Below are 12,738 nucleotides of genomic sequence, written 5' to 3'. Positions count from 1 at the left end.
TCTTAGCTCTCGCACTTCCTTGTAACTTCAGTGTCTGAGTCCCCAACGCATCTGTTTTCAGGACATCTATACACACACACACACACACACACACACACACACACACACACACACACACACACGTATACACATAATTTAAAATAATATTCTTAAAAAAAAAAACGAAAAAGAAACCGGGGTTTGGGAAAAAGGAATGAGGCATTATGAATGAGAGTTGGGCGGGTTGGGTTACCGCGAATTGCTCGCCAAGCCCCGCCCCGTTTGTTTCCCAGGTAACGAGGTAAACAGACTCTGCTCTCCTTCCCTGACGTGTAATGCAGCAGGCAAGACACAGTCCGCAGGCAGTACAGGGAGAATGTGTACTCCTAAAGTGGGGTCTCCTAAAGCTTTGCAAACTTCCCTAGAGCCAAACACAGCTTCCCCGTTAAAGATGAGTTCTCTGGGAAGGATGAGGACACCAGAAATCATGAAGGTTGGACTCACCCAGGAAAAAAAGGAGGACTTAATAGAGAGGGCACTTGGGGATTCAAAATCTTCCACGGACCTGGGGCTTGAAATGAGACTAGAACAAAATCCAAGGTGGAGGGAGAGGATGGCATCACCAGAAACAAAATCGCCGACTTGCCATGCTCTTGGAGTAGGATTAGAAAGACGTGCTCTTTCTAGGACGCCTATGGAGTTGGATACTTTAGGATGCCACAGGGGCTCCCCTTTCCAGAGACCAAAACCTCTGGGTGTGTTACCAGGAAGAGTGGGGTCAGAAAACGAGGGTCTTCTGCCTCGTTTTCTTTTGGGCACAGAGTGTGCAAGTCCACAGGCGGCGAGCGCAAGGACGCCTGTCACCTGTGGACCTGCAAGGACAGAGGCTATAGCAGAAAAGCAGCCTGTTGTGGGTTTGGAACTCAGAAAAGAACTGGAAAAAGAGCCCAGCTGTGTTGTGGTGAACCCCTATGCAGAGAAGCCCTCCCAGGAGGTAGACATTGGGTTGCCACAAACCCAGGAACCAGGTGAATCCAAGAATGAAGAGCCTCAAATAGGCTTAGTAACAGAACCTTCTGAGTGCCCATTTGCCCAACAACCTGAGGAGGAAAAGGAACCCACGGCCATGGAACCTGGAGTGGAGGCTCCAGGGCACATCAGACCCATATATTCTGGAAAATTCTTTGACCGGATGCCTTGCTGGCCAAGTGTAAGTTCATGTTGTTGTTTGTTTGTTTTTTGTTTTTCCTAGAATTTCCTCTTGTATGTGTGGTAGCCATGTCTTACTGAAATAATACAGTGGTGAGGCCTGTTTGTGTTTGGAGAGACAAATAACAAAGTTTTCGCTGGGATTAATTAGGGTTTCTATTGCTGTGATGAAACATCATGGCCAAATGCAAGTTGTGGAGGACAGGGTTTATTTTTCTTATACTTTAACATCACAGTTCACCAGCAAAGGAAGTCAGGGCAGGGACCTGGAGGCAGGAGGTGATATAGGCCATGGAGAGGTGCTACTTACTGACTTGCTCATCATGGATTGCTCAGTCTTCTTTTATAGAGAACCCAGGGTGACCAGCCCAGGGATGGCACACCCACTCTGGGCTGAGCTCTCTAAACATCACTGAATAAGCCTTACAGACTTGCTGACAGCCTGGTCTTATGGAGGCATTTTCTCAACTGAAGCTCCCTCTGCTTTGAAGACTCTAGCTTTTGTCAAGTCGACATAAAACTAGCCAGTTCAGAGTATTACTATTTTCGGGGGGAGGGTTGGTTGCTTTTCAAGACAGGGTTTCTCTCTGTTGCAGTCCTAGCTCTTGTAGACCTGGCTGGGCGCAAACTCAGAGATCTGCCTGTCTCTTGGATGGCTACGGGGGGAACGTTCTACCTTTGGTAGGCTTTCTGAGGGTGGGGACCTGGAATGGGAGGAGTGGGGCCAGGTGTCCAGGTGAACATCTTGATGGGGTTTGGAATGGAGCCCAAAGCTGGAGATTCCCGACAAGCAGCACTCCTCCAGGGCTTCTGTATCCATTCTTGGTTCCTGCCATGTTTTAGTTCCTGTCCTGACTTCCTTCAATGATGAACTGTTAGAGAGGGCCCACTTGTTTGTTCTTGTCTCCCGGCTAGCATAGCCCTGAAATAACCACACAGAAACTGTATTAATTAAATCACTGCTTGGCCCATTAGCTCTAGCTTCTTATTGGCTAGCTCTTACATTAATTTAACCCATTTCTATTAATCTGTATATCGTCGCCACGTGGCAGTGGCTTACTGGGAAAGATTCAGTGTGTCTGTCTCTGGTGGCTCCATGATGCTTCCCTGACTCTGCTTTCTTCCTCCCAGAATTCAGTTCCGTCTTCCTTGCCTACCTAAGTTCTGCCCTATCAACAAATCAAGGCAGTTTCTTTATTCATTAGTGGTAATTACAGCACACAGAGGGGATTCCCACATCATATCCCTTTTCTGTTTAAATAAAAAGGAAGGTTTTAATTTTAACATAGCAAAATTATATATATCAAAACAAGTATCAAATAAGAATTGCAGTTAGAATATTTATATCTACTTTATCTTTTATCTTAACTAAGGACAACTATAACTATAAATTCTTCAGCTCCATCAAAGACTCCAGAAGGATATGATATTACCTAAGTAAACAGGAAGTACATTGTAAGCAACTTCCAAAACTCTAGAAATGACAGAGACATCTTGCTGTCTGGACAGGCACCCAAAATTTTTCTGTACTGTTTGGGCATCCATCTTCAGCCTTCAGGCCCATAGTATCTGGCAGACTTTTTCATGAAGCAGGAAATTTCAAGACAGTTCAGTCATTTTCTTCTGTATCCTGAAGAATGTCTTGCAGACTCTTTCATGAAGCAGGAGCCCTGAAGGACCATCTCACCTTTAGGCAGGTTCAGCAGTCATTTCTCTGTGGGTACCACATGTCCAGTGAAGCAGTCCAGGCAAGAGCAGTTTCTTGCCCAAATGCCTAAAAAAAACCCCATAAAGAGCCTCTTCAATGCCCATCATCCTTTTGAAGTAGCTTGAGTGCCAGATGATAACATAAGTCACAAAACAATTCCACATCAGTTCAGAATTATGAATAATAAAAGGGTTATTTATTTAAGGGGAAAAATACAAATTACTGTCCTAGACAACAATCCTCTGTGTGAATAGGAATAGAGTTTAGCAGCAGAAGCAGGAGCCAGGAGCAAGAGAGTGGGCACACATTTACTGCTGCTTTTACAGTATAAGAGACTATGCCCAAGTAGGCTGGTATCTTAAAGGCTGTTGGCTGAAGGAGCAGAATGTGCTCCCACCACAATATATATATATATATATATATATATATATATATATATATATATATATATATATATATATTTAGCTGGTTTTGGAGTTGGACAATGGCTCTCTACTTCTCTAAATCCAAGCTTGTTGTTAAAAGGAACATACAGAGTTTCTGTCTCATATGGGGGGGGGGGCATGTGGTATAGGGCAGAAGGAAGACTTTAGGAAAAATTTTACTTTCTCCATGCCTATTTTGTCTGTATCGTATTCTTCATTGAATGTATGTTTATATGAATGATGTTTAAGTTTTCCATAATGAACAATACATTTTTTATTGATTATTTATTGAGCTCTACATTTTTCTCTGCTTCCCTCCCTGCCTCTCCTCCCCCTTCAATCCTCCCACAAGGTCCCCATGCTTTCAATTTACTCAGGAGATCTTGTCTTTTTCTACTTTCTACTTCCCATGTAGATTAGATCTATGTAAGTCTCTCTTAGTGTTCTCATTGCTGTCTAAGTTCTCTGGGATTGTGGTTTGTAGGCTGATTTTCTTTGCTTTATGTTTAAAAACCACCTATGAGTGAGTACCTGTGATAATTGTCTTTCTCTGTCTGGGTTACCTCACTCAGAATGATGTTTTCAAGCTCCATCCATTTTCCTGCAAAATTCGAGCTGTCGGTTGTGTAAATATACTACATTTTCCTTATCCATTCTTCGATAGAGGGGCATTTAGGTTGTTTCCAGGTTCTGGCTATAACAAACGAAGCTGCTATGAACATAGTTGAACACATAGATCTAATCTACAATAAATAAATATCATTCCATTAAGAGACATGACAGCGGGAAGCGATTCAAGAGAATGACATGCCCTATTCCAAAAAAGTTTGTCCTTAAGGTTGGGAACATTGTTTAGGGGTTGTTGATTATCACTTGTACTAGATAGAGGGTTGGGGTGAAAACTATGTTTGGAAAAAAAAAGGAATAATAATAGTGGATAATAGAGTGAATACTTGTGAGTTATTTATGGATAATTTACATTACATTGGTATAGTTTTGTATATTAATAGAAGTTAACTAATATACAAATTATTAATATACAGGATTTTACTACTGTAACTCAGGCTGTCCTTGAACTCTTGAGAATGTCCCTGCCTCAGACTCTCAAGTGCTGGAATTACAGGAATGAATCACCATGCTGAGTCTCCAATTCTTTAAATTTTTAAAAGAGCAGTGTACATATAAAAATATCAGCCACTTTGAAATGAAAGGCAAAGGGGTGTGTGTGTGTGTTGTTTTTCGGGGAGTTCATTAGATAAAACCCAAGTTAGAAACAAGTGGGCAAAGCCAAGTAAGATTTTATTCTTCTCTCTAGGGACTAAGCTACAAATAATATGCCTTCACATATCAAAAATGTCTTTTCTGGGTTTATGTGAGACTTTGTGCAAGTCTAGAGGCGGAGGCAGGGGAATTGTGAATTAGGGACAGCTTGGGCTATGTAAGAAGAGCAGCATCTTAAAAAACATTGTATTGGAAACACACAAATACACTCATAGATTTGGACATGAAAAAATTAACCAGTGAAAAATGTTAGGATTGTTTGTGGCTGAGCATGGTAATGCTTGTAATCCCAGCCCCAGGAGATTCAGGTAGGAGAATTGCTATGAATTTGAGAGAAACCCCCTGTCAAAAAACAAAATGCCTTGTTGACATGATACACAATTGTAATCCCAATCCCAGCACTGAGGAGGTAGGCAAGGATTAGGAATTCAGACTCACCTATACTACAAAGCCAGTCCTAGACCTAAACAAAGCAGAAAAAGAAACCCTGTTTGAGGCAAGTAAATGCCTCAGGATGTCTCAGAATTACTGGATGAATTTCTGCCTTTTGTTTGCTTATTAATTACTTAATTGTTTATTTTATCGTGATTAAAAAAATATCCTTTGTAGTATTTGAGGCACAGGCCAAGTTTGATGTCAAGTCCATTCTTTTAATATACCTTTTAAACTCTAAAATGATCAATGTTTTCTCCCTCTAAGGCAGGAAAAGTTAAGCCAGTTGGATACAGAGTTGCAACCTGTTTGACGGAAAAACTTCCCAGGGTGAGCACTTCCCAGTCTTTCTTTGTACCTTGAGTAAGAGCTACAGGAGACTGGACCGTCTTTCTCGTGAACCAGTGCACAGATTTAATGCAGTCAATTTTGAACTCCTACTATATTTTATTGTATTTTGATAATATCTGTTGATTTTGTCCAAGAAAATGAAAAAGTTTACATTTCCTGTAGTTTACCAGAAAAACTCTAGGATTTGATGTGTATCAGTAGGAATAATGAGATGAGCTGTAACCTGGATGTTGCCTGTTTACACATAGATACACACACACACACACACACACACACACACACACACACACACACCTGCGTGAATATATGCCACATAAAATGCAGTGAACCATGGAGGCCAGAAAAGGACATTAAATCATTTGGAGCTGAAATGGTAGGTGGTTATGTCTGAGCACCTGATGTGGGTGCTGGGAACAGAACTACTCAGCCATCTCCAGCCCCCTAAATTATAATCTTAAAAAGTACTTTGAAGTTGATTTTTATTTTATGTGTATGAGTGTTTTCTCTGCATTTATGACCGTGTACCATGCACGTGCCTGATGCTTACAGAGGTCAGAATAGATTGCCAGATCTTTTGGAACTGGAGTTGCAGAGTTTTGACCCACCATATGGATGCTGGAATGGAATCTGGGTCCTCTATAAGAACAACAATGCTTTGCATGACCGAGCCATCTCTTCTGCCCCTCAAACTATAATGTTTAAAGTACTGTATTTCCATCAGTAAACAGATTTTAAGGAACATGTCCTCATTTGGTGGTGATGTTCAGAGAAGTTGAATTGGTGTTTTAGAACTTGTGCTTCATGGTCTTATTTCCTTGTCTTACCTTTTCCAGCTTACTACTCCCCCAGAGGCAAAGAAATATTTCAATTTCAGATATCCACCTCCTGGAGAAGAAAGAGTATTTTATGGCAGAGCAAATGATCCCCAAATTGCACCTTATTTGACACATGGAATAAGATCTAAAATTTCAATACCGGTAAACCTTTCTTTTTCTTCCTTATTAATTTACATTGTATTATTAATTTACCAAGTTAGAAAGTTGCACAGATAAAGGTATAAGTGAAATTTATAATTCCTGTGGGTATTTTCTTTCCTCATTCTGTCCTCTAAAAACGCTAATCTTGGCCAATGAACTGGGTTTTCAAGCAGCAGCAACTAAGAACGTGTGAAAGAAACAGTTAAACCATAGACTTAACTGTTCCTCGGATGGTCTGAGGCGGTGGCGTCCCATTTCCCCAGTAAAGAGAAATGTCACACCATGTTAGCCTTTAAGAGAACAGGATTGGCTGTTCTTGCCTAGAGGCACAATAGAGAGTATATATAGATCCTGAGTGGACACGGGATCAGAAAGTATTTGGTACTGGCAATCTGGTTATAATTGTCTAACTTTATTATTTGCCAGCTGTCTGTCTTTCTGTATCTGTTATCTGCCTTTTGTTTAATTTTATTTATTTATTTTTTTGTGAGTCTAAAGCTGGAACTCAGGGTCACATGTGAGCTGGTTATACACTACTTACTATTGACGCCAATCGCCAACCTTCTATTTGAACACTGATTAATCTATTTTTTTTGTCTGTTTGTTTAAAAACCTTTCCCCACATTTGTGTGTATGTGTGTGTATACATGTGCTACAGCGTGAGTGGAGAACATGCATGGAGGTCAGATGAGAACTTGGGGAAGTCAGTTTTTTCCTTCCATCAAGTGATTTCTGGGGAATAAGCTCTGATCTTCAATCCTGGCAACATGCTCCCTTACCTTTAAAAAATTAATTAATAATTACGTGTGTGTCACTGGAGGTGTGTGATATGTGTGTGGGCATGCATGTAGGGAGGACAATAGAGTTGATTCTCTCTTTCCATTTTTACATGGATCCTGGGGATCAAACTTAAATCGGCAGGTGTTTGTGACAAGTACTTTTATGTATCACGCTTTCTTGTGGGGGTCATCAGTCTACATAATGACACGGAGACTTATTATTAATTTTGAAAGCTAGGCTTTGGCTTATGTTGTCCACTAGCTCTTATAACATAAATCAACACATTTATATTAATCTCCATTTTGTCTCATGTCTTTTTACCTTTCTTTCATTCTATATGTCTGGTCTCAACCCCTCCCCCATATTGGCATCTTCTCTCCAGCTTGATTATCTCTTCCTTTTACTTCTTTTCTCTGCCCGGAAGTCTCACCCCTCCTGTCTAGCTATTGGATGTTCAGTCTTTATTAAACCAATAATAACAATATATCTTCACAAGGTGTATAAATATCCCACAACACCTTTACTTATGACTGCATCTTTACGGCCCTTTTTGGTTTGTTTTTGAGACAATGTACTGTGTCCAGCGTCTTTCTCTTCTTTCTCTTCCTATCTCCCTGTTTCTTGCGTTCTATCTTCTTAAATATTTCTGTATGTTTGTTTTGTTTTGAGACAGGGTTTCTCTGTGTAGCCTTGGATTTCCTGGAACTAGCTTTGTAGACCAGGCTAGCCTCAAACTCAGAACCATGTGCCGCTGTCTCCCTAGTACTGGAACTAAAGACATATGCCACCATACCCTGGTGCTTTCTATTGTTTTTATCTTTTGTTATTTGCATTTTTTTTTACTCTGTAGTCCAGGCTGGCTTCAATCTTCCTGTTTATACTACCCAAGTGCTGGGATTACAGTATTACAGTGTATTACAGTACTGTGTCATCAAGCCCATTCTGGGATGCATATGGTTTGTGTCCTGTGATTGTCATGCCTGCTGTTCTTGAGTGTTTGAGTCAATCACTTGGGAACTCCTCACATAATCCTTTTAGTATTACTGTAGACTTTTTAAGTACTTTGAAAGATTTTATTTATTTACTTATTTATTTAGTACTGAGGATAGAACCCATGGTCTTGTGACTGTAGGCAAGTGCTATGTTGTTGAGCTCTCTCTCTCTCTCTCTCTCTCTCTCTCTCTCTCTGAATCTAGGGCATGAACTTACAGTACCATGAGTACTCTAATTCTCAATCATATCTCCATCTGGCCTTGAACTCTTTCTGTAACCTAGTCTATCTTGGATCTTGGTATCCTCGTGCTTCAGTCCCCCCAAGAACTGAGATTATAGTCCTAGCTGCATGTTCTAGATCTGGTGTGTTAAAATTTTCATTACTGATTTTGATGGTTCATAGGAAGGTGAGCAAAGCCAATGATGATGACGAGATATCACTTTAATCATATTTTGTTATCTTTTTATTTTTACATATACTTGTTTTGATAGTTGTAAATTATATGATTTCTTTAGGTGAGCACATTGGTAAACCCACAGCCCATTACCACATTTCAACAGAAAATTAAAGACAAAAAAGAATCTATATATTTTAGCAATCAACGGGCACCACTGGGAAAATCTCATGATCAAACACCAGGATTGCCTAAAGGAATGGATATACTCAACACAACATTTGGGACACCAGTTATCAGAGGTAATAAAACTAAGGGGTGGGAGGAGGTGGGAAAATATGTTGTATAAAATTGGATCAGGTATGTCACTTGTATATTTTGCTTGATGGTATGAAGAATTGTTAAGAATGAAAGATGCGACCAGGCACAGGTGGTGGCACATGCCTTTAACCCTAGCACTCAGGAGGCAGAGGTAGGTGGATCTCTGCTGAGCCTGAGGCCAGCTTGGTGTACAGAATGAGTTCCAGGACAGCCAGGTCTATTACACAGAGAAGCCCTGTCTCAACACCCCCACCAAAAAAAAAAAAGAAAAGAAATAAGAATGAAAGCTGTTCATCATCTTGAAACAGGCTCTATTTTCTGGTTGGATCATTCTCATCATTAGCTAGCCTTGTTTACGGTGGACATCACATCCTCTCTGCCCCTAACTACAAGCTCAATTTTGCATCTTTGCAGGGTAAAATCTTACTACCTAGACTCCCTACTTCTCAGTATAATGGCAGTCCTGACCCACTTAAAAATCAAAGCTGACATTAGAGTTGGACGGTGACTCTATTTCTCTAAATCCAAGTACGTTGTTAAAAAAGAAAAAAATTATGAGTTTCTGTTTTATGTCAGGAGCTACCTGTTGTGGGACAGAAGGAAGATAAAACCTAGGGACTAAGGTTATCAAAACTCTGCTTTCAAAAATTTTGCTTCTCCCTCTACCTATTTTTGTCTCTATGGTACCTTTCTTTAAACACATGTCTATAGAAATTCAAACTTTCCATTTTGATATGAATAATGTTTAAGTTTTCCACAATGAAGAATACATTTTCTAGAGTAATCTTTGAAGTCTCCAGGAAGAAGATGGGGCTCCACAACAATGATATCACCTGGTTCAGATGATGCCATTATGCTGACAGCACCACTCTAAGATTGGTTTTGGGCTATAAACTGCTCAAGATGACTCTAATGTGGCGAGTTGTGTACCTTCTTACAACATTCTGGCCAGAACTTCAAATAAGAACTTAAAAAACAAAAACCCTACCAACTACTACTCAGATACTATCTGCAATTGTATCAGACAATAATTGTGAAATTTAACCATCATTTCAGTTTTTACAGGATCCCATAGACTTAACATTGCCCCCATGACAGTGGGAAGTAATTCTAGAAAATGACATCCCCTTTCCTAACAAAGTTTGTCCTCAGGGTTAGGGATAATTGTCATCTGTTAGGGATTGGTTATAAATTGTACATGGTTGGGGGTAGAAATGAAGTAGGCTCAGGGATCTCTTTTGAAAAAAAAAAAGGAATAAATGGAAAAGGAATTTTAGGTAAATTAGTGTATCGACTTGTGATCTATTAGTTATAGAAATTTACATTGGTATAGATTCTTGTATATTGATACAAATTCAAATTATATTTGTTATATTTAATATGCTCCCATTTCTGTTTACAATATTTGTGTATATACATAAAATTATTATGTCATATTGTATGCATTCATGTTTCTATCTCTGCTTAAGATATTTTGTATATTGATGCAATCTTAGGATATTTATCATATTGCATTTCTATCTCTGATCAAGATATTTATATATATTATTTACAGTTTGAGGTAATTGTCCTCATTTGTTGCATATTTGTTTAAAGATTATTTAATTGTAGTTTTTAAGCTATATAGTGTTAAGAATTACAGGTCAATAGTCACCCACGTTTATCATACTTAAAGTTAGACTAGTCAGGTTCTCTAGATGCACAGAGTGAAGGCGTAAGTCACAAACAATGCCACACCGGTTTGGAATTATGATTAATAGGGTGGTATTTATTTAAAGGGGAAAAAACTTACAGATCACTGTCAGCCCTCTGCGTAACCAGGAAGGAAGTCAAGTCACCGGCAGAGCAGGAAGTGAAGAGAGAGAGGAGAGGGAAGTGGCCGCTTTTTTAAAGGGAGAGAGACCACGCCCCAAGGGGCTGGTATCTCAGCGGCGATAGGCTGGAGGAGTGGGAGGACCTCCCGTAACACCTCCCCCTTTTGTTTAAATAAGAGAGTTCTAAACCTACTATGAAATTATATACAATAAGTACAAATATCCTATTCTAACTAGCTTAGGTCTTGTATAATAAATAAATTGGCCAAGTCATGAGAGAAAAGTAACTACATCTATATAGTCTTCAACCCCATCGAAGATCTGAGAAGGGAAATAATGTTACCTGGTTAATTAGGAAGTTCAGTAAAACAACTTCCAAAACATGCAACAAATCACAGAGACAACTAGCTACCTAGGCAATCACCCAAAGTCACATTAGCAGTGTTGAAGCAACCAACTTTGGCTAAGGCCTAACATAACTGACACACCATTTTCAAAGGCAAGCAACTTTTCAAAACTATCTTACCCTGTCTTGGCAGGATAAGACAGCCCTGTTTTATCCATTGATGCATGCTCTGTATCTTTGTCAGTGGTTGAGGTATGGGCATTTCTTTGCCCCAAGGCCAGTTCTGCCAAAAGGAAAGGCTCCAGGTGGAGTGTCTTTGGTGCTCAACATTCTCTCGGGAATAGAGTGGTGTTGCCAGGAGCAATTGTGTCTCACTACCACAAAACTCTGAGTTAGATTAAAGGCCATTTTCTACAGCTCTTTGAAGAAGTTGAAGACTATCTATACTGAGTATAATCTCTATATATCTAAAGAACCTGATTAGTCTAATTATAAATGACAAACTTAGATGACTATTAGTCTATATAATTCTCAATATCTATCTAACTTAAAGATTAAGACAATAAACAACTGTGAAACAAATGAGGACAATGACCTCCAAATATAAACAATGTACAAATATACATTGCAGTAGGTAAATATATATCAATACACAAACATTATATAAGTATCTTAATCAGAGGTAGAAATGTACACAGCAATATGGTAAATATATACAATACAATATATGTCAATACATAAAAATGTTTTAAACAAGGTAGAAACATGCATGCATACAATAGTCAATATAATTTAACTTTGTATCAATGTACAAGAATCTATACCAATATATTTGTCTAAAAACAGTAACTCACAATTACAAATCTATTATCCCATCATCCCTCTTTTTTTTTTTTTTTCAAAATGATCCCTGAGCTTATAAAATTCCTCCCCCAACCCTCAATCGTATACTAATTATAATCAACCCCTAAATGATGTCCCTAAACCCAAGGGCAAACTTTACTGGGAGAGGGGACGTCGTCCTCTAGAATTACTTCCAGCTGTCATGGGGGCGACGTTCTTTCTGGGGGATCCTGTGAAAGTAAAATGATGGTTAAATTTCAAGATCAAGTCTTTTAATATTGCCAATAGTCTCTGAGTATTTTGTGCAGGTCTGGCCAAAATGTTGTATAAGATGTGCACCATTTCAGCTAACCAAGTTGGAACTGTCTTGTGCAGCTGGTACCCAAAGCAGGTCTTGTTGTAGCGCTATCAGTATCATGACGTCATATCAACCAGGTGGAGTTGTTGTTATGGGGCCCCATCTTCTTCCTGGAAACTTCAAATGTCACTTCAGGAAAAACTCATTGTTCATTATGAAAAACTTAAGCATTAATCATATAGACATATATATATATTCAATGAAAGACATGATAGATATATTCAATGAAAAGTATGATAGATATGAAGAAAAGCAAAGATGTTTTCTAAACTCATATTTCTTTCTGTCCCACATCATGGCTCTTGACATGAGACAGAAACTCCAGAAACTCTGGGTTTTTCTCTTACTAACAGGCTTGGAATTGGAGAGGGACTGAGCCAGAGTCCAACTTCAAAACCAGCTTTATAAATTTAGAAATATGGTTTAATATTACTTACACAGCCCATTCAGTTTTCTTGATATTTCCTATCGGGCAGGTATTTTTCCATCTGTCAGTATCCAAACATCCAGGGTCCCTTGAATTTCT

General features: G+C 39.2%; 1 protein-coding gene across 1 annotated transcript in view; it reads left to right on the top strand.

The window, feature by feature from the left end:
- Positions 1-355: 355 nt before the first annotated feature.
- Positions 356-12,738, top strand: part of Efhb (EF-hand domain family member B) — a 74,817-nt gene continuing 62,434 nt past the window's right edge. Inside the window, exons 1-4 of the mRNA XM_075978952.1 lie at positions 356-1,189; positions 5,302-5,364; positions 6,219-6,362; positions 8,652-8,832. Of these exons, the coding sequence (XP_075835067.1) occupies positions 356-1,189; positions 5,302-5,364; positions 6,219-6,362; positions 8,652-8,832 (1,222 nt within the window). The remainder of the gene's footprint in view (positions 1,190-5,301; positions 5,365-6,218; positions 6,363-8,651; positions 8,833-12,738) is intronic.

The sequence above is a fragment of the Microtus pennsylvanicus genome, chromosome 7, assembly GCF_037038515.1.
Source record: "Microtus pennsylvanicus isolate mMicPen1 chromosome 7, mMicPen1.hap1, whole genome shotgun sequence".
NCBI classification, from domain to species: domain Eukaryota; kingdom Metazoa; phylum Chordata; class Mammalia; order Rodentia; family Cricetidae; genus Microtus; species Microtus pennsylvanicus.
Note: the sequence above shows the minus strand (reverse complement) of the source record. Positions and strands in the feature narration are given on the sequence as shown.